At 45.8% G+C, this 25,455-nt stretch overlaps 1 protein-coding gene across 9 annotated transcripts in view; it reads right to left on the bottom strand.

The window, feature by feature from the left end:
- EFCAB11 (EF-hand calcium binding domain 11) overlaps positions 1-25,455 on the bottom strand; it is a 240,458-nt gene that overhangs the window by 206,888 nt on the left and 8,115 nt on the right. For 7 of the 9 annotated variants that reach the window (XM_043919404.1, XM_043919403.1, XM_043919405.1 and 4 more), the window contains exons 4-5: positions 10,767-10,868; positions 9,708-9,798 (exon numbers count right to left, since the gene is read on the bottom strand). In XM_043919404.1, coding sequence (XP_043775339.1) covers positions 9,708-9,798; positions 10,767-10,868 — 193 coding nt within the window. The other 2 variants (XM_043919410.1, XM_043919406.1) reach the window with 2 other exon arrangements.

The raw sequence follows: 25,455 nt of genomic DNA, 5'->3' as shown, positions 1-25,455 counted from the left end.
CAACTGCAAGGATGACCGAGAGGGTTAGCAACGTTCGGTCGTAAGAAAGAAACCGTGGCAGCAGTTTCGCAGGTGACAGTTGGATTAAAAGAAAAATAGCCCTCATGGCATCACAGCAAGAACAGTGTATTCAACCATATATGTAGATGAGTGGTTGGAAACGTTGACCGTAACACTTGTTATACTGACACCTCAAAACCGAAACCCAGGCTTGGAGAGCTGTCAAGCCCAGTAATTTTCTCTCGAGAGCAGTCTTTGTCACACTGACAGACCACATCTGTATTCACGCAGTGGTGGACTCTGAATGCTGTCTGGGATATGCAGAGAAAATCAAGGAGATGGCATGCCACCCTCCGTGATGGATAACCCTGCCGGCGGGTTCTGGAATGAGAAGAAGAGCTGCCAGGACGTTCGGCACAGCCCCCTCCAGGCAGAGACACGGAGGGTACGGGCCAGAGAGCTTCGGCGACTCGTGGAAGGAGGGGCAAGAGGCGGGGCGGGACGAGACTCGCGTCTTCTGCTCCCCTGGCCTGGCACTGACCGCACTCTGCAGTCCATCCAGGGTCCTGACCCCAGCCCTGGTGCTTTCTATAACATGCGGGCTTGATATAGCACTGGGGAGGTGTTTAGTGCGCAAAGCAGAAAAAGCAGACTAAGAAGTGTGTTCACTACATAAGCCGCTCATTTACATCAAGTCTAGTCACCTGCTTGACATGCGTGAAATGTGCTCTGCGAGTGTGAGGATGTGCTCCCCGAGTGTGCCTGTTCGTTTCAAGCTCATTTTCTAAAACTGGATATAACTGATGCATACAAATACCTGTGTGTAAGCATAGAGAAAATATGTATGACAGATCAGAGTTTGAAGAGGACACACACTTGTTAACACGTCTCTGTCTCTGTGATCTCTGTGGGGCGGGCTCCAGGTCCACCCACAGCTCTACAAACGACTCAATTCCATTCCTTTTCATGGCCGAGTAATATTCCACTGTACGTACCACGTCTTCTTTATCCATTCGTCTGTCGGACACTGAGGCTGTTTATGCATATTAACGCATGCAGGTGGAATCCAGAAAAATGGTACAGCTGAACCTAGTTTCTGGGAAGGAACAGAGATGCAGACATAGAGACGTGGGGGTAAGAGGAGGGTGGGATGAATCAGGAGATCAGGTTTGACATAAACACACTGTGTGTGTGTTAGCCACTCAGTCGTCCCCGACTCTTTGTGACCCCAGGGACTGCAGCCCTCCAGGCTTCTCTGTCCATAGGATTCTCCAGGCAAGAATACTGGAGTGGGTTGCCACTCCCTTCTCCAGGGGATCTTTCCGATCCAGGGATCAAACCCGGGTCTCCTGTGCTGCAGACAGATCTTCACCATCTGAGCCACCAGGGAAGCAAACGCACGACCAGGTGTGAATCAGACGGCCGACGAGAACCTGCAGCACAGCAGAGGGGGCTCACGGTGCCGTGACGACCCAGAGGCACCGGCGGGGGGCCCAAGAGGGAGGGGTACGTGTACACATGCGACTGAGCCACTGCACAGCAGAAAGCAACTCAGCGTTACAGAGCAATTACACTCCAGTAGGAAAAGAGGAGACAACTTCCTTTTCAGGGTTAAGAGGTGGTGGGCAGGCTGTCGGTGGGGTCAGGTTTCAAGATAAGAAATACCTTAAAAGTCTGTTCTGTACTTCTGTGTCTCTTTTTCTGTGGGAGAAGGTGAGGGTGGGATGTTTCGAAAGAACAGCATGTATACTATCTATGGTGAAACAGATCACCAGCCCAGGTGGGATGCATGAGACAAGTGCTCCGGCCTGGTGCACTGGGAAGACCCAGAGGAATCGGGTGGAGAGGGAGGTGGGAGGGGGGATCGGGATGGGGAATACGTGTAACTCTATGGCTGATTCATATCAATGTATGACAAAACCCACTGAAATGTTGTGAAGTAATTAGCCTCCAACTAATTAAAAAAAAAAGAAAGAAAGAAATACCTTAACACCTGGGCCTTGAAGGAAGAACAGAATTTGCATCTGGATGGGTCTAACATTATAGAGGGCCACAAAACCTGGACATTCAGAATGTGAAAGAGATTAAAAGCTGCTTCCAATCAAACAGTACATCCTTCTAACATGAACTAATTAGCTTAACTGAAGAAACCAAAATACCGCCTTCTACTTGAAAATCTATGTAATGAAGTCATCACTCTACTGGTTTTCTGGTCCGGTTTCTGAGCATCAATCCCTGCATCACCAATTCTCAAATTTACTGGTAAAAAGAGCATCTTCAAATGCAAGGATATAATTTTTGTTCATGAAGCAAAAGAACCCCCTGGGAAAACTGACATTTTCTTAAAACAATTAGTGTATCAATATTTCTCTAGCTGGCTTTTGCATTTACTTTAAATTTTATTTATTTATTCTTGGTTGCACTGAGTCTTAGTTTCAGCACACAGGCTCCCAACTGTACAGGCTCTGTAGCTTGTGGTTTGTGGACTGAGCTGTCCCTAACGCTCATGGGATCCTAGCTCCCTGACCAGGGATGGAACCCACAGCCCCAGCATTAGAAGGTGGAGTCTTCCCCACCAGGGAAGCCCCCTGGGTTCTTAAAGTGCAGTTGTATTTACCATATTACATGTGAAAGTCCCCGGGGAAAAGAAACTCTGAGGTCAGTTTGAAAAGCTTATACATGTTCATACTCCCCATTCAGTGATCATGTATAAGAAAATCATCAGAAAATGGAATCTCTGACAATAAAATTTTGAAACCAAAAAAACTGAAAGAAAACCCAAGGCATTATCATTGCAGAGAAGATGCAAAAACTCATGAAATAAAGACTGGAAACTCAAGAAGTCTAGATATCTGGTCATTACACTCACACACCAGGGACAGCTGGTTAACAGCTATCCCTTTATAGTTACGAAGAATGAGAGATGATTTCTAGCGTTTTTTAACTTTTCTATACACAAAAGTATGTGGATACTTCAGATAGACAATCACATTCATCAGAGCAGGGGATAACCACTAATACCTGTGATCCTGGGGAAGCCACCTGACCCATTTATAAGTCATTCTGATGCAGGGAATAATGACAGGGGAACTTCAGAGAGAGACTGTCCGAGAAAACGGCACCAGCAAGTCAGCCGCCAACAGAAAGGACATGTAGGACTCGAAAGATCACGGTGAGGAGTAATTCTTTAGAAGAGGTGCAAACGACTTGAAAAAACATGCGATTTTTCTCCCTTAAATACACGCTATCCTCCGTCACTCCCCTCCGAGCTCCTTGGCTCTCTAAGACTCTCCCACTCGGCCCGTGAGCTCACTTCACCCCGGCTCGGGAGGCCCCTTTCTCCTCCCATGGCTGTGACCTAAGGCATACACAAGAGGGTACATGTCACTCACTTTGAAAACTGTGTTCTTGGGACTTCCCTGGCATCCAGTGGTTAAGACTTTGCCTTCCAGGGTAGGGGGCGTGGGTTCGATCCCTGGGCTGGGAGTTAAGATCCCACATGCCTTGTGGCCAATAAACTAAAATATAAGGGAGAGGCATCATTGTAACACAGTCAATAATCACTTTAAAAAACGGTCCACATTTTAAAAAAAATCTTTAAAAAGTAAACAAAAATAAAGTGGCATTCTTAAGCCCGTACCCCACTGACACTCTGACACTGAAAATATATTATCCAACAAGTCATGAGGCTCTTATTATTCAACCAATTTTTAATACTCCCAAAAGGAGAGCTGGATATTCTATGTTTTTTGACCTTCCCCACATGGTATGAAGAATGAAACCTAGACCCAAACTACCAGATACCACTCTAAGTGTCTCCAGCTGTGACTGAAGCGCATTTTGGTGCCTCGGTATTTCTGCCTGACGTTACTACCTGTCACTCCACCTGCACTCAAACTCTGGGACACCGGTGGGCTTTCTGACCAACCATGCTTCTTCATTTCATGGCTGGAAGACAGAAGAAGCTTCCCAGAGCTTTTTGGCAAACGACAGGTGGTGGGAAAGTGCAAACCTCGATGCTTACAGTGAGATGGAGAAGGCTCCTAGGCATGGAGAGGCAGAGATACCTGCTCAGAGAAACACACCAGCCAGAAATACCGTGGGCATCGGTGGGGGGGGTAAAGTCAAGACAGGACATTAAGCCGGGCCCTGTTAACAGCTGGGGCTAAATCAGGAGCTGAAAAGGCCTCTCAGAACACAGCAGAGTGAGGCCGTCCGAGGTTAATTCACGGAAGTCACACGGAGAATGAGAGAATGGAAGGCAAAGCCATATGTGCTTATAAAGCTCCTGACTGCACTTGAAAGGGCTCTTTGCTAGATTATAAGAAATAAATTAAACCATAAAGAAGACAGCAAGTGAGGATTTTTCTGTTAGTGGATATTTGGAGTAAGTGGCAACAGACCAACAATTATTCAGTAACTAGAACTCATAAGGCAGGCAACACACTGACAACAATGGAAGTTATAGATAAATTTGCAAACTCAAGGAGCTTTACGGAGATAACTGTAAACACTGTATTTTCGTTTATCAAGTGATTAAAAAAATTACACGACCATCTATCAAAACTCAGAGAAAGGAGAGAAGACTGTTCAATGTAAACAAAAAAAGGCTTTTTCTGTGTGTGTGTATTTATTGAGCAGGACCTCGAAAGGCGGGTCTAATTTGGACAGGTGAGAAGCAGAGAAAGGTACTGCCAGCAAGGGCAACAGATGAAGTATAAATACACATCACACGTCGAAAGGAACAGGTGTTACGCCAGAAGAGACAGAGGAGTTTGGGATGATGAATGAAAGATGAGTCTGGAAAGGGGACCAGATGTTGGAGAGCCAGGTTAAACAGTTTTAACTTTACCCTTTAGAGTCACTAAAGGGCTTTGAATGTGTTTCTGTTCTCGCTTTTTTTTTTTTTTTTTTAAAAAAAGCACTACAAAGTTTCCATTAAGGTCTATTAGTATCAAGGAGGAAAGATTTTTTTTGTTTTAAACATGCAGCGCTAGAAACAGCCTATTATCTCAGATTTATTTCACTGGACAAACAGCACTACTCAGTTCATGGCAAATAGATGGGGAGAAAGTGGAAAGAGTGGCAGATTTTATTTTGGGGGGCTGAGAATGGTGACTGCAGCCTCGAAATTAAAAGATGCTTGCTCCTTGGAAGAAAAGCCATGACCAACCTAAACAACATATTAAAAAGTAAAGACATCATTTTGCCAACAAAGGTCCGTCTAGTCAAAGCTATGGTTTTTTCCAGTAGTCATGTACGAATGTGAGAGCTGGACCATAAAGGCTCTGAGCTGAAGAATGGACGCTTTCGAACTGTGGTGCTGGAAAAGACTCCTGAGAGTCCCTTGGACAGCAAGGGGATCAAACCAGTCCATCCTAAAGGAGATCAGTCCTGAATATTCATTGGAAGGCCTGATGCGAAACTGGAGCTCCAATACTTTGACCACCTGATGAGAAGAGCTGACTCATTGGAAAAGACCCTGATGCTGGGACAGACTGAAGGCGGGAGAAGAAGGGGACCACAGAGGATGAGATGGTTGGATGGCATCACCAATTCAACGGATGAGTTTGAGCAAACTCCAGGAGACAGTGAAGGCCAGGGAAGCCTGGCGCGCTGCAGTCCATAGGTTGCAGAGTCAGACACGACTCAGCGACTGAACACCAACAGTCCTCATGCCTCTTAGACTTCTGCCATTTGTAGTGGGTGGGGGAAAAAAGAGTTCTTCAAGGATGGAATCTCCTAAGAATTTCTTAGTAATAATAATGAAACATCATCTCTGATATAGCTTTAGTATTTGAGTACACAGGCATACAAGTCATGATTATCAGCTCTAAGTGAAAAGCAAAGTTGTAAGGTTCAAACACTGAGGGGAGCCTCAAGCTTGTTTCGTGTGACTGTAGCAGGTCTCAGCTGTGGCAGGTGGGATCTTTAGCTCCAGCATGCAAACTCTTATTTGCAGCATGTGGGATCTAGTTCCCCGACCAGGGATCGAACCCAGGTCCCCTGCACTGGGAGCGTAGAGTCTTAGCCACTGCACCACCGAGGAAGTCCCCTTGAAATCTGAAATCCAAACAGTAAGCATTTTATGATATCTTTAGAGGTAATATAAAGAAGCACCTTTTGTGTGCCTGTGTGTGTTTTTACACAAGATATCACCTCTTGGTTTAAGACAGAAATACAACTCAAAACCTTTCCCTTGGTAGAAAACTTCCCTTCTTAATTTATAAGAAAAAAAGCTACAATTAGCAGCCCCCAAGCAATCAACCATTAAAAGTAAAACCTCAAAACTGCTTCCCTCAATAAAAGCCAACAATTCCATAAAACAAGAGATCAAAGCAGATACAGAAAAGCTTAGGGGAGATACTATAAAATAACAAGATATAGCAAAATAACAAAATGAAATGAAACCTCAGCAGGTATACAGCCCAAGAAAGAAGCATAAGGGGAAAATAAAACCCTAACAGGAAAAAAAAAAAGGCCACAATGGACACAGCACAAAGGAGGACAGACCCTGCTGAAGACATGCTGGGGGCGGGGTAAGCAACGCCAGCCAGAGGAGACGGGACTTGGTTTATCACACGGTGAAGTGTCTGGGGGCAAGCACTTACGGCAGGGCTCCTCCTGGTCTTCAGAAGTCTCCTGGGGAAGAATTTGGCAATCTTCCATCCTTCAAACCACAGGCGGCTGGTCTAACCGGAAGCCCTGCTCTCGGGCTGCCTCCCTGCGGTGGTCTTCAGACCTCCGCTCTCCCCTGCCTAACTGGGAACCTGGGACTGAACTGCACTCAGGCTGGGCACCTAAGTCAAAGCCAGTCAGGCTTCCCACAGCCTCCAGCCCTAGAAATGTGATGTCTTTCGCATCGCAAACGGCCTCAGCAGCTGCTTTTCTTTTCCCTTCTCTTGAAGACTATTTGCATCCCTGAAACAGGGACGGATGGAAGTCAGACAACTCTGTCTCTGGCCAACTTCAGCTTACACACTGAGGAAACGTCTTTCTCTCTTTTGGTGTCACAATTTCACTTCATTCTTATCATGCATCAATCATTCTGCTTCAGGGGATGTGGTGCTATAAATAATATTGTAAATGTGACTTTAAGCAGGCTGGGTTCAGTTAACTAGAAGGCCTTATCCAGCTGTTTACAGCAGTGGTCTCTAAACTCTGACCATCATCCTAGGAAGTACAGGATTTGTGGGCATGCAAATATGTTTATGGATAGATGATGTGGACATGTGCTACAGTATTCATATGTTATGTTCATTATAAAATACAGAAATTTGTAAAAAAAATCAAAGATAAAAACATTTCACTTATTCATGGCAAATGAGTTTTTGCCATCACTCGAAATTATTAAGAACACTTAACAAGAACAATGTGATTTTCACTTACTTTATGATTTCTGAACATCATGGGTGAATTCTTTGTGACAGTGATTTCAGTGTTTTTTAATACTTTATTTATTATTTATTTGACTGTGCGGGGCCTTCGCTGTGGCGCGCGGGTCTTCGAGGCACACACACTGTCTCCAGCTGTGGCTCAGAGGCCCAGTGGTCGAGGAGCACAGGCTTCCTTGCTCCGCAGGATCCGGGACATGAGTTCCCCAACGAGGGATCACACCTGTGGCCCCTGCACCGCGAGGCGGATTCTTAACCACGGGACCACCAGGGAAATCCCAAGTTCAACTTGTTTTAATACTAGGTCTTACGTAGACAGATCCAAACAGGAAATGGGCATCGAGACACTGAATCTCCCAGTTTTTAATTCTATCCTCTGATTATAAAAAAGTTTAAGGGGTTTGTTTTATTTTGTTAACCATTTTGTTGGTATTGCTAATTGAGATTCAGCTAATAAATATTCATCTCTCCTGATATCAATTAGTTAGTTGCTCTTAACTTATCAAAGCTATTAAATTTTTATATTGATGCTTTAAAAAAATTGTGCTGTCAAATCACAATGCTTCCTTTTTTTCAGCAGATTAGAACACTGTTTCCGACTTATTGAGCGTGCAAATATAAAGGTTTTAGCAGGTGACACATATTTTTAAAAACAGAATCACATTTCCAAACATCCGTTCTCAAAAATGTTCTCCCTATAGCATAGCTTTCTTTGGAGAAGCAGTTACTTTCCCACTCACTGTTAAAACACGGTTTCTACCTTGAAAGGCTGTACTTAAGTGGATTTTTCAAAATTACATTTGTGGCACGAGGGGACAGCTCCTAAAACCGTTTAACACCCAAAGGTCAGCAAATGTGGACACCTGTCTTTTTGTAAAAGTAGAATGAAGTAATTCTTCATTCTTTCTGTGAAAAACCACCACGATGTGGTATAAATGCACTGACTCTCATCACTCGTTCCAGAATGTACACAGACACCACAGCACCGGAGAGGCCGTGATGTTCTGGGACAAACGGAGTGATACTGCCTTGGGGTACCTTGTCTGCAACTGGCTTGAACTCCTCTGCTCTTCAATAGCTTGCTCAATAATCTGCTTGCAAATGACGCAGCAAAAGAATTTCATATATGTCACTATTGATGACAGTGAGAGTAGATTCTTATTTCAAATAACCTGCTTGATAATTTCTACTGAGGACTGGCTTCTGGTCAGATTTCATGAAATTACCTTAACCCAAATGGGAACACCTGTCAGATGTCCACCAACATCTCTTCTCTCCTTCTTCCTCATAGCAGAAATTCCACTTGAGCACACATGAGTGCCCAAAGCAGAGACTACATTTTCCAGACCCACCTCTGCCTTATAGCTACTCATGGCCTTGGAACTAGGCTTCGGTCACGGGGATGTATGAAGAAACAATGGATGGCCTTAAAAAGAGAGGCCTATCTTCTGCTCCCTTTCCGCCTGTCTATTTGGAATTCAGGTATGATGGCCGGAACTTCGGCAGCTATCTGGAAGCAAGAGGGAGAAGCCAGGCGCTGAGGCGGCCAGAATAAAAGGGCAGGCATCTGGGCCCTTCACAGCTGTGCTGCCCGCAGACCAGCCCTGGACGCCCCTGAGTTTCCGGCTCTTCTGTTCGAGCTTTGTTATTTTGGGTTTTCTGGCAACAGGGCTGATGAGGAGCTCATGGGAGCAGTCGGAGGAGAGGCAGCGCCACCATTTTCTCACGGCAGCGTGTGCTGACACCGCTTATGATACCCTCAGTCTGCAGTGTCCCGACAGAAGTGTTTACACCACTCGCCCATCTTGTCAGGATCAGCTTACAATGACGACGTAAATGCAGTCCTTACGTCTGCTTTCTCAGTGCGCGTGAACCGCAGCACGGGTCCACCACTGCGGAACCCACCTGTATTCTCCATACGACTCAAAGGCTCTGTGTAACCTGTGTCTGACGAAATGCAGACCACAGGGGGGCACCGGCATCCCCATCAGTGTTAACAGAGCTTTGTGTGGCCAACACATCACTGCACAAAGAAGCCCTACTTTCTCTCTGCTCCTCTCCACCCCTACCAACAAACGATTCCTGCACATTCCTGGTATGCAAGCACTCCACCCACTTTAGGGCCCACTGTCAAGGCTGTGGATGGACTAACAGCTAACTATAAAATTCTCCCCTGGACCATGACAATATCCTGTGAGAGGAACACGTCCACTAGTGAAAAACAAGCATAAGTGAGTGTTCTCCGTAAAACCGAAAATTTGCACAGGCAAATGGTAAAACAAGGGCGTGTATGCATAAAGACTGATGCCTTACCTGAATACCTCAAGAATAATCCTTTCTGATAACTTGGGAGCCACCTGCTTAAATGCTTTCTTGAAATCTTCCAGAGTTAAATATCCACGATCTATTTGAAAGCAGAATACATCACATTCATGTACTACTAAAAGTCCTGTGAACTGCTATTTCAGCCATTATATTTGCGTGAGACTTTAACATATAACTAGGAGAAAAGCAGTAATCTACAGTTGGTTTTACATGTAAGGTAAGCTGAGGTTGCCTCACTGGACTACTGTATTACTCTAGTATTACTCCTGTGATATAGGACAGTCCCAGATGCTCCCGAAGCTTTCTTCCAGCCCCATCCCTTGCCGACTCGATGGCACTCATCGGTAGCACTAAGAGACAGGAAGTAGGCTTCCGGTCTCTTTGAATTGCCAAAATAACTCATTCCTCAAAATGCACATTTTCTTTCAAATTTTTTCTTTTACATTTTTTTTCTTGCTTGGTTTTAGAACTGCATTATTATTTACAGGAAAACCATTACAGAAGCCAAAATACTGAACCTGGACTCCAAGAGTCTTTCAACCCTGCGTTCTGTGAGGAGTGGGTCTAAAGCCACCCTTCTCGGCCACCCCAGCGTGGGAAAACAATGCCTCCAATCACATGTGGGTCAAAGGAGTTGTCAGAGGAAAAGGCCCTGTGGTCTCCCAAGCTTCCGTAGGTTGCTCTTCACCTATATTCCCACGTGGCCAGCCCTTCTGACGTCCCCATTAAAATGCAAGCAAATCGTAAGTACAATCAGATTACTGCCGATGCTATTTCATCCACTGAAAAGGTCAAGATGTGGTTAAGGCTGTGATGGAGGAAAAAATATGTACACCAACATCTACCATAACAGCTAATGAATATAGGAAAATAGCCTTCCAATATATTATTTTATTGGGTTGGCCAAAAAGTTAGTTCAGGTTCTATAAGATGTTATAGAGAAACTCGAACAAACGTCTTGATCAGCCCAGTATTTACTGAGTGTATGTTCCCATCCACAGTAACTTAGTAGCAGATTTTATATCCAAACACTTTAAAGATACTTACAGTGCCTGTCAAAAGCCGTGAAGATGTGTCTTACTTCATTGCAATACAGGTGAGCTTCCTTCTTTTTCCTTACGATGTCTAAAAACTCCTTAAGTTGTATCCCTAAAAATTGGAAAAAAACAAGTTTACCAAAAATGACTGTCTTCCTCTGTAAGAAAAAAGTGAAAGTGAAAGCGGCTCAGTTGTGTCCGACTCTTTGTGACCCCATGGACTGTAGTTCATAGAATTCTCCAGGCCAGAATACTGGAGTGCATAGCCTTCCCCTTATCCAGGGGATCTTCCCAACCCAGGGATAGAACCCAGGTCTCCCGCATTGCAGGTGGATTCTTGACCAGCTGAGCCATCAGAGAAGCCCAAGAATTCTGGAGTGGGCAGCCTGTCCCTTCTCCAGGGGATCTTCCTGACCGAGGAATCGAACCTGGGTCTTCCTGCATTGTAGGCGGATTCTTTACCAGCTGAGCTGTCAACATAAATGGATGGCGATACTATCGCCCACAAATGTCATCTTGATTTTGGTAAGCAGTATTCATTCATACAGATCTCTAAAGCTGAGGCATTTTGTTAAAAGCCAAGTCGGCTCCACGTTAGTAACATGTAAGACACTTCAACAAACAGCGTAGCACTTCAGGGGTTCCCTGAGCTGCCTCTGGGAGCAGAGACGATGACCGTGAAAAGGTGTGGCAGTCTTCCCTCTAGATCTAACGGACAGGGCTAAAACTACTTATGACACAAGGTCTCCTAATTCTTCTTTCCACGGGTGTCTTTGATCCCTTTTTTCCTAGCCAGGTGTCATTACGACAGGTTTTTCTCCAGCTGGGAGAGCGGGGCGAAGAAGTAGTTTCTCAGAAGTCAATACCAATCGCACACCGCAGATAGAGGTGGCGCGAACACCCCATCAACACCAGAGCTGGCAGTGTCCGCAGCCTCAGGGACGCCCCGTGACTGTGCTGCAGCCTCAGGCTCTACTTCCTGCGGCCCTCATAATAAAAGAGCCCAGCGCGACCACAGGAGATTGGATACTGCGCTCACGACGTCTATTAAAATGAATTCTAATGTGATCTTTGTAGTAGGCTTAAAGAGTGAAGCCAAGAATTTAAACGTTTTAGTGAACTGAGCCCTAAATATATAAAAAGAGCAGTTCGTTTTTATAAGTCAGGATTTCCATTTTAAAATGTATCACTCTTTTAAAAATAGCCCCAAATCACACAGTAACCATGTGCTAATTTTTAAGGACTTGCACCCTTTTCCTTTTGGTGAGGTATACTGAGCTACATACAGTTCCCAAAATCGTTTCAATTTTTTTTTTTTAAGTAGAAAATAGTTTTCTAAATTTTCCATAGTTTTCTTATTTGTAGTTAGAGATTTAGGAATTTGAAAACGTCTATCTTGGGGACTTCCCCGGTGGCCCAGTGGTTAAGACGTCACCTTCCAGGGTAAGGGGCGCAGTTTCGATACCTGGTCAGGAATCAAGATTCCACATTCCTCGAGGCCAAAAAGCCAACACATAAAACAGAAGCAAAACTGTAAGATATTCAATAAAGACTCAAAAAATGGTCCACATCAAAAAAAAAAAAAAAGCCAATCTATGTGTTTAAATGATCCTTTTGTAGGACTGACTGTGTGCCCAGCACTGTGTTAAGCTCTGGAAATAGAAGGGAAAAGAGAAAATACAGATTTCCTGTGCCAAGGGAGTCAGTGGTCTACTGGGGGAGACAGAGACTCTGCAGGTTCAATTACAAATGTATAAATAATTGCAAACCATGACTTGTGCAAAGAGGGGGATAATAGGAGGGCGTGAACACGTCACAGAAGCCCTCCTGTCGGGCAGGATCAAGGCTGGGGAGAGGCAGGCTCAAGACGGAGTGGCCAGAGGTGCGCTTGGAGCTGATTCACTTGCGCAGCAGGAGCCAACGGAACGCTGAAGCAGTTACACTCCAGTAAAAAGTGAGTAAATGAACAGGAAAATCAATTCCTCCCTTACTTAAGTGTGTGTGCGTGTGTTAGTCACTCAGTTGTGTCCAACTCTTTGTGACCCCATGGACTGTTGTAGCCTGCCAGACCCCTCTGTCCATGGGATTCTCCAGGCAAGAATACTGGAGTGGGTTGCCATTAAAAGCCTTTAAACTGTATACCAAATGATAAAACAGGAACTGAAATAATTAATATCAATAAATTACTATTGCCATGAAAACAAACAAACAAACAAAAAGAAATCCTCCTGTAGAGTGGACTCTGGTGAAGAAGAGATCTCTCAGAGGAGGTAACACCGAGGCTAACACCTAAATGAAACTCCAACACCTTGGCCACCTGATGCGAAGAGCTGACTCATAGGAAAAGACCCTGATGTTGGGGAAGATTGAAGGCAGGAGGAGAAAGGGACGACAGAGGATGAGATGGTTGGATGACATCACCAACTCAACGGACATGACTTTGAGTAAACTCCAGGAGTTGGTGATGGACAGGGAGGCCTGGCGTGCTGCAGTCCATGGGGTCGCAAAGAGTCGGACACGACTGAGTAGCTGAACTGAACTGAATACCTAAATGGTAAGAAGGTATCAACTGGCTAAAGCGTCAGAAGAGGAGCACTCCACACAGTGCAATGAGCATGTGCCCAGGCCACGGGGAGGGAAGTGGGGGAAACGAAAAGGCCCCTGCAGCTTGGCAGTGGTGAAGACACGGGCTGGGAGAGGAGGGAGCGGCTGAACAGGAAATAAGGTGGTTTTTATTTCGGTTAATAGGAAATCAAGTAAGAAGTCTGGATTGAGAAGTGACAAGATCCGATTTAGAAAGATGGTGGAAAGATCTCTCTGGCTATTGTTTTGAAAAAGGATTAGGGAGAAAGCAAAATAAAGAAAAGGAGACTCATTTGGCTCCTACTGGCCAGACTGGTGGTCAGGAGGGTGCGGGCAGCAGGACCCGGGAGCAATGGAAGGTTCCAGACAGACTGCAGAGAAGAAGGGTTAGACACGGAGCGTGCAAAAGAAGATGCCAAGGACAAGCCCTGAGTGGAGGTTTGAGGAGTCGTTTAAAGAGACGGGAAAGACAAGGGGAAGCGGGAGGTGGGTGGCAGAGAGACGGAGTGGCGATTTGGAGATGCTAGCTGTTTGATGCTTTGGAGACAACCAAGAGTGAAAGGTAAGAACAAGTGGCAGCAGACGCTTTGGGCACTCAGACGTGCAACGATGCAGCCCCACCCTCATCAGGCCCCCCAGTAATCACCTGCTGCTCGTCTACCCGAGACTCACTGAGAGAAGCACTGTCGTCAAGTTCATCCCCAGTGTTTAGGAAGATGTTTAGATTGTAGAAGCACTCCTCACATGCTGAATAAGTAAATAAACTCATGCATGCATGCTAAGTCACTTCTGTCATGTCCGACTCTTTGTGACCCCATGGACTATAGCCTGCCAGGCTCCTCTGTCCATGGGCTTCTCCAGGCAAGAATACTGGAGTGGGTTGCCATGCCCTCCTCCATGGGATCTCCCTGACCCAGGGATCGAACCTGCATCTCTTTCATCTACTGCATTGGCAGGTGGGATTTTTGTCACTATCGCCACCAGAAGACATTTTTTTCTATTAGAGTTTTCAGCAAAAAGCATTAAAATGTGTGTTTTAAATGCTCTTATAACTCTGGACACTAATGCCAAAAAGTAGGTCACTATTTAATCACACGGCTAGCAAAATCATCATTTTAGAAACCCCAATTTCTTAATACCTATGATACCGTAAAAAACAAAATTCAGAGGGAAAGGAAATACATGCATAATATTTGCTCTTCACTTATTGCATTTGATTTTGGGAAATGATAAGAAAAAAAAGCACAACTGCATTGTTCAGTATGTGATGCAGATTCACAAGGAAAAAAAGGTACATGAGCGGGAAATATCTTTTAAATTACATATTTAGAAGACTCATCACTATTTGGAGCTGTATAGTCGGTCTTTATTTCATAATCTTGGGGGTAAAAAGCAAATGTTCTGTACTATTTCCTAGGAGAAAATATATGTGGGTTTCAACTGCAATGCTTATTACCACTTAAAAAGAAGAAACAGGGACTTCTCCGGCAGTTCCGTAGTTAAGACTCCAAGCTTCTAATGCAGGGGGCCTGGGTTGGATCCCTGATCAGGGAACTAGGATCCCACAAGCCTCATGGCATGGCCAAAAAAAATAAGAAGAAACAACCTAATAATACAAATAACTCCGTAAATGTAATCAAGTTCATTCATACTATTTTCCCACAGGATCATATACCTTGTGTTCTTAAGTCAACATCAAACCACATAAACATGCCCTACAGCCTCATCCCCACCCCACCTTTAACTTGCCTCAATCTTCAATGGCACATGCAAATGCATTCAGTGCCAATGCAAGTTTCTCTTCCAGAAAGGATAGGGCAGTTTCCATCCAGCTGAGCGCTCATGAGCAGAAGCATGATGACTGCCCAAGGCCAGCGTATAAAGGTTGGTTATTCCTACAGCCCTGTGATGCAAACACTTGAATGAAAGCTTTAAACGTCTTACTGCTCTTTAAATGGCCTAGAAATACAGTTCCTACTGTGAGCTCCACCCGCTGTCACAGTATTCAAACCTAAAATGACCACTTCACAAAGACTCGCCGTAACGCTAAATGCATTACCTGTGTCCACGCCTGGAGTGAAGGAGAATGTTGAGAGCCTTCTAATTCCAAATACGAGGTTGCGTCTTCTGTGTAAACTCTTCTAATGATAAAAGTTACCTAAATACACTTTGCTATAGTTACATGTTAAGATCATAACAACAGGAATCATGTAGACCTGTGTGTTGTGTTTATCATTAATTTCCAGAAGATGTTCAAAAATTGCCTAGGTCAGGTAATAAGGACTCGGAGAACAGCCTTATGGACCCAGCGCGGGCACGAGAGGTGAGACGAGTGGAGGGAGCAGCCGTGAAATATACACACGACGCTAAGTAGAACAGAGAGCGGAGGGGAGGCCGCGTGTCCCTCAGGGAGCTCAGGCTGGTGCCCCGGCCACCCAGAGGGGTGGGGAGGGCGGGGAGCGGAGGCTCGGACGGAGGGCGCCGTGTTTACCCACGGCTGATCCATGTTAATGTACGGGGAAACCCGCACCACACTCTGAAGCAATTATCCTCCAATTAAAAATGAATTAAAAAAAACTGGGTAAATGGACTCTGTCAGTGGTTCTCAGACTTTTTTTTTTTTTTAAGCTGGAGGAAAGGTTCTTCTTTATAAATGTAGGACATCCCACTGTGTAAAGATGAAGGCAAGGCACTCGGGGTGCAAGGAGCTGGGCTCCCCAGGCTTCCCTCTCCAGCAGCCCCTGGAAGTGCCCCAGCAGGAAGGACCCAGGATTGAGGATCCTGCCTTAAAGACCACTGGGGCCACCGATCTTCACAAATCCTTCCGGACTCTGCCGCTCTGTGCATTTCCCACACCACGGAGAGCATTCCTTTCCATCTAATAAACGACTCTTGGCAAAAGGACTCTTCGTGTTCTATAACGAATGTATACATTCGTTTCCAAGCTACTTAGTACATGTCATAGAGATATACCATATAGAGAAATGGTATCTTTTCTCCTTTTTTTTTGTTTTTAAGCAATTTCCTAGGAGGGTAATCATCTTTCACCACCGGGGTGGAAATATTGAAAAAAGTACAATAAAACCATATACATTTTTCCTTGAAAGGTTTTCTTTTTCTTTTTTTTTTTTGTGGCTCACAGTTCTAAGTTTCAGGGTTAGCATGCAGAAAGAAACCCTCTTGAAAAAGGAGTCATCTTGTTTTGGGCTATCACAGAAAGCTTAAACCCAGGAGAGGAAGGAGAGAATGACAGAAATGCCAAGTTATTTAAACTGGAGGTCTGGTCTGAGATTTAGTAGAAAAGGTAAGGCTACCATTCATTGGGCCATATATTAATTTTTTCCAGGGACTGAAAATGCCTAAAAATGAGGGCTTAAAAGGATTAAGTTGACTTTTAAAAGCAATAATGCAAGCCTTTTTAGTTTGAGAAATAAAATTCAGATTATGACCTTTGACGGCCATGCAGAGGGGGAGAAAAAATGATAAAATGTGTTCACATAAAAACACTAGAAGGACAGAAGGACTTTCATGGCATCAACAGTGGCGAGCTGTCACAATAAGATGGGAAAGGAAATTCAGAGGACTAATATTCTCTTCCATCCACACGCTTAAGAGTAGGGGAATGAAAACAATCTGTCTTAATGGAAGAAATCAAGTTTTACCATATCACTGGGAGGAAAACGAAGAGGAAGAGTGAAAACAGCTTACAGCAGAATAGCGAAATCTGAACCAAAAAGGCTTTATTTCTATCAGACGTGGACAGGAATCACTACCTGTTTTATTAAGTACATCTCCTGCTCATAAACCTTCAAAGGCTCCTCAGCATTAATAGTGCCAAGTCCTGATACCTTATTCTGGAATTTAAAGCTTCATTATTCCTTCCAGGCAAACTGGTCCTTAGATCTCCCGCTTCCCAACTCCCCGCTTCCAGCAGGGTCACTCACTCTGAACACAATTCATTCACAGGAACCCGCCGTACTCCATGCTGGTGTGGCGTGTAAAAACGCCCCAAGGAGGGTGGGTTCTGTTTCCAGTGGGACTTGACATCAGCAGAGTCACAGCTGGGAGCGCTCTGTTGGTGTTCTTCTTCAGTCGCCAAGTGCTTTCCAACTCCGGGACCCCGTGGGCTGCAGCACGCCAGGCCTCGCCGTCCTTCACTGTCTCCCAGAGCTGGCTCAGACTCACATCCATTACGCCGATGACGGCATCCAACCATCTCATCCTCAGTCGTCCCCTTCTCCTCCTGCCCCCAATCCCTCCCAGCATCAGGGTCTTTTCCAATGAGTCAGCTCTTCGCTTGAGGTGGCCAAAGTATTGGAGTTTCAGCTTCAGCATCAGTCCTTCCAATGAACACCCAGAACTGATCTCCTTCAGGATGGACTGGTTGGATCTCCTTGCAGTCCAAGGGACTCTCAAGAGTCTTCTCCAACACACAATTCAAAAGCATCGATTCTTCGGTGCTCGGCTTTCTTCACAGTCCAACTCGCACATCCATACATGACCACTGGAAAGACCAGAGCCTTGACCAGACGGACCTTGGGTGTGAAGCTGGAAAGGCGTGCAGGGAAGAGGGGTGCTGCAACACAAGGGGCGGGACCTGAGCGAGGAGGGACACATGGGGTGGGGGGGCTGTGGGCGAAAGACACAGGGCTGGCACGCAGAAAGAGCCCCCCCAGAGGAGAAAGTGTGGACCTGGCCTTCCCATTGCTAGCAACGGAGAGTGAGTGACAGCCCCTCCTCTCCACCCCTGACCGACACCGGGCACAGTCTAGAGCCCAGACAGGCAACGTCTGTGCGGGAACGGACTGTGCAGGATTCAGTCCACACTGACACCGAGGTCCGCACGCACGCTGGCTCCAGCGGGGCACTGGGCCACCCGAGCTGGAGGACAAGCCAGACGCTGCCACCTGTCCCCTGCGCTGCTCCACCTTCTCAGACCCCACCAGCCTCCCACACCCGGCTCAGGCCCACACCGCGGGCAGGGAGCAAGGGCCGCTCTCTTCAAACTCTTAGAGGCCTTCTCCTCTATACTGCTCGTGTGACATCTGGCCGTCACGAAAGTCACAATACTTCTTTCATCTTCCTTATGACATATTACTTGGAAGAAAAGCTATGACCATCCTAGAGAGCATATTAAAAAGCAGAGACGTTACTTTGCCAACAAAGGTCCACCTAGTCAAGGCTATGGTTCTCCAGTGGTCATGTATGGATGTGAGAGTTGGACTATAAAGAAAGCTGAGAGCCGAAGAATTGACGCTTTTGAACTGTGGTGTTGGAGAAGACTCTTGAGAGTCCCTTGGACTGCAAGGAGATCCAACCAGTCCATCCTAATGGAAATCAATCCTTAATAATCATTGGCAGGACCGATGCTGAAGCTGAAACTCCAATACTTTGGCCACCTGATGCGAAGAGCTGACTCATTTGAAAAGACCCTGATGTTGGGAAAGATTGAAGGCAGGAGGAGAAGGGGATGACAGAGGATGAGATGGTTGGATGGTATCACCAATTCAATGGACATGAACTTGGGCAAACTCCAGGAGATGGTGAGGGACAGGGAAGCCTGGCGTGCTGCAGTCCATGGGGTCGCAAAGAGTCAGACACGACTGAGCGACTGAACAACAGCCAGTGGTTAAGACGCCACACTTCCCACGCAGGGGGTGTGGGTTCGATCCCTGGTCTGGAAAATAAGACCCCACATGCCTTGAGACTAGCCAAAAAACAAACAAACAACAACAACAAATGGTCCTAGGATTTCAAGATGAGTATAATGTGCACAGCTCAGTCAGTACAGAATCTGCTGCAATGCAGGAGACCCAGGTTTGATTCCTAGGTTAGGAAGATCCCTGGAGAAGGAAATGGCAACCCACTGCAGTGTTCTGGCCTGGAGAACCCCATGGACAGAGGAGCCTGTCGGAGTCGCAAACAGTTGGACGCAACTGAGCGACTAAACCACCAGCATAATGCACACGTGTTTCCTAACGATAGAAAAGAACAAAGTGAATAAAAATCTGAAGTCAAACACCAGCTCCATCTGCTATACTGTGGCCTCAGTTCCTCAGGGAGAACCCAAAACAACAAAACATACACAAAACAGACACACACAAGTCTTTATAACATAATATAAAAGACTAGAAAATGGACATTTAAATTTAGGAAAAGAATACTTTTAATAGTCAATGATCTTGCTCAAAACAACTCAGATGAGATCGCAACAAACAAAAGTCATTAACCTCACCACACACAAATTATTTTTCAATTAAACTGATCCTGGATAGCATCACTGAGCCAAACAGTCCATAATCACCATCGTGATGAAGCAATTGCTTCGATTTTTCCATCGTTTAAAGTTGAAGATTAAAAGTAAGCTCCTGGAGAGCTTTTTTTCCTGTTAAGTATGAAAGTAAAATGTGTTCCTTGTTTTGAAAGGGAAACCATATAAGAAAACAGAAAGAAGGGGGTGGGGGGGATAAAGCATGATCTAATCACCCAGTGGAAACAAAATTCTGATGTTCTTTGTTTTGATTTTCCTCCCCAAGCATATGTTATATGAATCTAGGATTAAAAATGCACAGACAGCTGTTTGTGGATTCAATGGGGGCAACATACACTGGGCAGATTAAGCCAAAGTCTCATAATCTTAGCTGTTGTTATTCATATAAGATGATCTACAATCATTCCATAATGAAGTCCAACCACCTGAGACCACCCGTGGCCTTGCCCTTCACAGAACTGCCCAGATACACATGGCATTAAACCACTGGCCTACGCTGAAGGGCTTCCCAGGGGGCGATAGTGGTAAAGAACCCGCCACCAACGTAGCAGACACAAGGGACATGGGTTGGATCCCTGGGTCGGGAAGATCCCCTGGGGGAGGGCAGGGAAACCCACTCCAGTATTCTTGCCTGGAGAATCCCACGGACAGAGGAGCCTGGAGGGCCATCATCCACAGGGTCGCAAAGAGTTGACCCAACTGAAGCGACTGAGCACACATACAATGAAGAAAGTTCAAGAAACTTAATGCCGTTCACTGCTCTATTTCCTGAACTGTCTGCAGATACCAACGTCCACTCATCGGTCTCTTCTCTCTGAGATGTCGTGGGGGACACGCCCCACGTCACGGAAGATTACGTCTCTCTGGAGAAGGAGCTTCTATGGTGTGGCTGCTCATCGTGGTGCTTGGCTTGACTCCCTTTTTGCTCTGGACCCTCAGCATCTCAGGAGCAAACCTGACATCAACCTCTAGTGACGGCACAGAAGCTCGCGGCTTGTCTTTTGTGTACTGACGCACTCCTGATGTTGACTCATTCATTCATTGACTAACTAGGACAGTGAAGACTGGCCTCAGGTCCATCACAATGACTAATATGACCCATGGCACTACTAACATCACGCATTATCAAACGGTTGTGAGGGTAAGATCACACTACTGACGTATGCTACGTGCTAGCTAGCTGTACCACCTAGGCAGATTAGTCAACCTCTGTAAGATTCACGATTGCTTTCACTTATAAAATGAGATAATCCTGACATGAAAGTGAAAGCAGCTCAGTCGTGTCCCGCTCTTTGTGACCCCACAGTCCGTACAGTCTACCAAATTCTCTAGGCCAGAATACTGGAATCGGTATCCTTTCCCTTCTCCAGGGGATCTTTCCAAGCCAGGGATCAAACCCAAGTCTCCGGCATTGCAGGTAGATTCTTTACCAGCTAAGCCCCCAGGGAATCCTAACACAGAGCTGTGTTAAATTTAACAATCCCTGCATAATACTCACCACAGCATCTGCCATGGTAAATGTTCAAGGAATCAAAGCTATAATTATTATCTGTAATGACAATAAATACTGTAACACATGTAAAAGTATTTTATAAACCAATAAAAGAACCACCAAATGCCAGGATTAAGATTTTTTATTACTCCCTGGAGTTCAGTTTACTCATTTGAAAGCAGGGAACATATGACCATTTTCTAGGCTCTTCTAGATGCAAACTTCTTTCATTTTCTATAGTTAGAGAAGATATGAAATGTTCTATACTCTCAGAGAACAGAAATAAAACCCTCTAAAATGAGGTAGCAACACCAGGTGGCACAGTGGTAAAAGAATCCGCCTGCCAACGCAGGAAAAACCAGAATCATGCGCTCGCTCCCTGGGTCGGGAAGACCCCCTGGAGGAGGACATGGCAACCCTCTCCATCCCATGGATAGAGGAGCCTGGTGGGCTAGTCCATAGAGTTGCAAAGAGTCAGACACGACCGCAGTGACTGAGCGCGTACGTGCGCGCGCACACACACACACACGCACACACACACACACACACACACACATGTGCAGTGTGAACCAGAACCAACCCCAACACCGATGTTTCTTCCTTAAACAAGTGGCCTGATTTTTTTCTCCTGTTAGTATTATATAACTTCTTGTTCCTGGTGCCTAACAGTTTTTACCGATACTCACTCGTTTGTTAGGTTATAAAGCATTAAAACGTCATTAGCGCCTCTCTGCTCTTCATTCTGGCTGCCCTCAAACTCTCCCGGCGTGACTTCCCTTGAGATAGCCTACTCTTCCAATGGCTTTGTCTCAACTTTTCACTCGTCTTGATTGTCACAAGGAGCCTCCATAGCGATGACCACCTTCTATAAACAGAGACCTAGGGACTGAGAGTGTGGGCGTGAAGGCTTAGTGCTGCGGGCAGCGTGGACATCGTCAGGGCTCTGCGCAGCCGGGCTCCATCCAGGATGTGACTCTAGACCTCCCCAGGAAGCGGGGCAGCAACAGGCCCTTGTGTGGGGTGGCGTGTTGGAGACCTGGCCCAGCCTTTTCTAGATGTAAGAAGGGCTACACCTAGTGTGAGAATTCCCCAGTCACAGCTACCCAGAAGAACTTAATGAAGGCTCAGTGGGTAGGGAATCCACCTGCAATGCAGGAGACAAAGGAGATGTGAGTTCAACCCCTGGGTCAGGAAGATCCCCTGGAGGAGGAAATGGCAACCCACTCCGATGTTCTTGCCTGGGGAAATCCCACAGACAGAAGAGCCTGGTGGGCTATAGTCCACGGGGTCGCAAGGAGTTAGACACAACTTGCTGACTAAACAGAAGCAACGGAGAAGAACTTCGGAAAGTTGATTATATGAATAAATAGCTCCCAGAAAACCAAGGTCAACATTTCAGTTTTGTAAGATCAAAACATTAAGGAGAGAGATAACATACTTGGTGAAAGAATCTGTGTATAAACTCTTCCTGTAAAAAAACTTACGTCAGGGCCTTCCCAGGTGGTCCAGGGGCTGTGGCTCCATGCTCCCAGTGGAGGGGGCCTGGGTTCGATCCCTCGTCAGGGAACTGGATCCCAAGTGCCACAACCAAAGACCGCAAATTCGGCAGCTAAAAAATAGCGTGTGTGTTGCAACAAAGATCGAAGATCCCGTGTGCTGAGACTGAGATCCAACATAGTCAAATAAATATTTTTTAAAAAATAAAGAACATGAAATGTGAGTCAAGTCATTCAAAGGGAGAAAAGAAGGAATTGATGGTCTGGAACTGGCTCAGGACCGAACAGTTCCAAAGAAAAACTGCTACGTGAGCAGCACTCAGAGCTCGGCAGTGGCTTCTTGCGAGGGTGGCTATTTCACTTTCCCAAGGATGTCTGTGCTCTGGACTCTCCCCTTTCAAAGGGACATGAATTGAAGCTGGTTGGAAAGTTAGTATCCTGACTGTAAGTCTACTCCTCTAATCAAGAAGAAAGTGGGGCTTTGAGAAGGTTAATTTGCCGTTGACATCAGGACCAGAGAGGAAGGGGAAGCCAGGAAGCCTGCAGACGAAGGAGGGCCCCTCCATAGCAATTCTGGAGCGGATCTCGCTCCTCCAACCCTGTCTTCCCCTGAATTTCTCCAATGGCTAATTCACTTTGCAACCTTCTGCTCAGTTCAGTTCAGTTGCTCAGTCATGTCCAACTCTTTGAGACTTCATGGACTGCAGCATGCCACGCCTCCCTGTCAATCACCAACTCCCAGAGTTTAATCAAACTCATGTCCATTGAATCGGTGATGCCATCCATCCATCTCATCCTCTGTCTTCTCCTTCTCCTCCTGCCCTCAATCTTTCCCAGCATCAGGGTCTTTTCAGATGAGTCAGCTCTTCGCATCAGGTGGCCAAAGTATTGGAGTTTCAGCTTCAACATCGGTCCTTCCAATGAACACTCAGAACTGATCTCCTTTAGGATGGATTGGTTGGATCTCCTTGCAGTCCAAGGGACTCTCAAGAGTCTTCTCCAACACCACAGTTCAAAAGCATCAATTCTTCAGTGCTCAGCTTTCTTTATAGTCCAACTCTCACATCCATACATGACCACTGGAAAAACCACAGCCTTGTAACCTTCTAAAATATATTTAAAAATTGATTCCTTGGAAAAGATGCTGCAACAGGAAGCATCCTAACCAGCTGATGGAGAAGTGGCTGTGAGAACAGCTGTCATATCCCTGATAATAAATGCGAGGGACATGTGTCTGAGAGCAGGTCTGGGGGCACAAAAATCACCCAAGTCGAAAGCCCTCACAGGGACGCCTGCTCTCAGGAAGAAAACCTCCAGTTCTGAAGCAGCCCTCAGGCCACTATGAGTCTGAGAAAATGTCCCACAGTAAGGTGCTCTTCGCGATACAGAAGAGAACTAGGGTTCGGGAGAGACCACGTGAAGGGAGTGCATGCAGAGGAACTCCTGTCCAGACCTTAAAGCTTTAATGTGCATCAGACCTAATATCAAAAGCAGGCTCCATGACTGTGAACACATGAGAACTGTCTCTGCAGGAGGTGCAAAGCCGAGCATTAGAAAACTTGGGGAGGAGGGCGGCTTCCCTGGCAGCTCAAACGGTAAAGAATCTTCCTGCAATGCCGGAGACCTGGGTTCGATCCCTGGGTGGGGAAGATCTCCTGGAGGAGGGCAGGGCAACCCAGTCCAGTATCCTTGCCTGGAGAATCCCCATGGGCAGAGGAGCCTGGCGGGCTACAGTCCATGGGGTCGCAAAGAATAGGACAGGACCGAATAACTAAGCACAGAGAACTTGGGAAGGAGAGAAAACGATCATGAAATTTACAAAGTCTCCTGCCACACGTCAACGCTCTCTCAAAACATCAGAAAAAGAGAAATAGAGGGAGGAGACTACTAACAGCATACCTAGAAGGTCCTTCCGCCACAGACCAATCCTCACACAATATCGGAGCACTCACACTCAAGAGAAACCTTCAGGGGCCTCCCCGGGGGTCCAGGGGCTAAGATTCCATGGTCACAACAGGGGAGGCCAGGGTTCGATCCCCAATGAGGGAACTAGATCCCATGGGCTGCAACTAAATATTCCACATGCCACAACTAAAGACTGAAGATCCTCCCTTGCTTCAGCTAAAACACGGGGCAACCAGAAAAATAGATATTTTTTAAAAAGAGAGAAACCTTTAGAATGCCGTAAAGGTGGAAAAAACCTTCTGCCAGTATTTACACTTCAATGTACAGCAAATCACCACAGAGAAACCATATGAATGTGTAAGGCATATCTTACTAAACGTGAGATAATACACACGGCAGGGGGAACCTTAGGATACAGAATGCCGGAGGTCTTGTTGGAGGTCAACCTTTACGTCAGCGAGCTCGCCACACCTGTAAACAACACGGGCCACCTTTCTTCCAGAATAATACCTGTTTGTACATCAGGTAACTGGTTAAGAAAAGAAAACCTCCCTTGTGAAGTCAAATCTCTAATTCAGAATCAAGGAATCCACATGAGGGAGAAAAGCTATGGGAATAATGAATGTGAGCGTGCCTTTGGCAAAAGCTACATGTATTTATGTAGAAACACTACATAAACAAGAGCAGAGGAAGCCCTGCATCCAGAGAGAATCACTACTAACTCCCAGAGGACTCCTAAAGGAGAGAAACCTGAACAATGCAAAAAATTCGAGCAATCCTTCTGCCAGAAGACAGAAGTCTTTCTAGACTAGAAGGTTCACTAGAAACACAGAAAAACATACGTAGGGCAGGTCTCACCAAGAACTTACAACCTAAATTGAATAGCAAAGAAACAGTATTTGAGTGTTTTGACAGTGTGAAAAATTCTAATAAGAAATTTAAAACCTGGGGA

Source organism: Cervus elaphus, chromosome 12 (genome assembly GCF_910594005.1).
Source record: "Cervus elaphus chromosome 12, mCerEla1.1, whole genome shotgun sequence".
NCBI classification, from domain to species: Eukaryota; Metazoa; Chordata; class Mammalia; order Artiodactyla; family Cervidae; genus Cervus; species Cervus elaphus.
The sequence above is the reverse complement of the archived record's forward strand: the minus strand, read 5'-3'. Positions and strand labels throughout refer to the sequence as shown.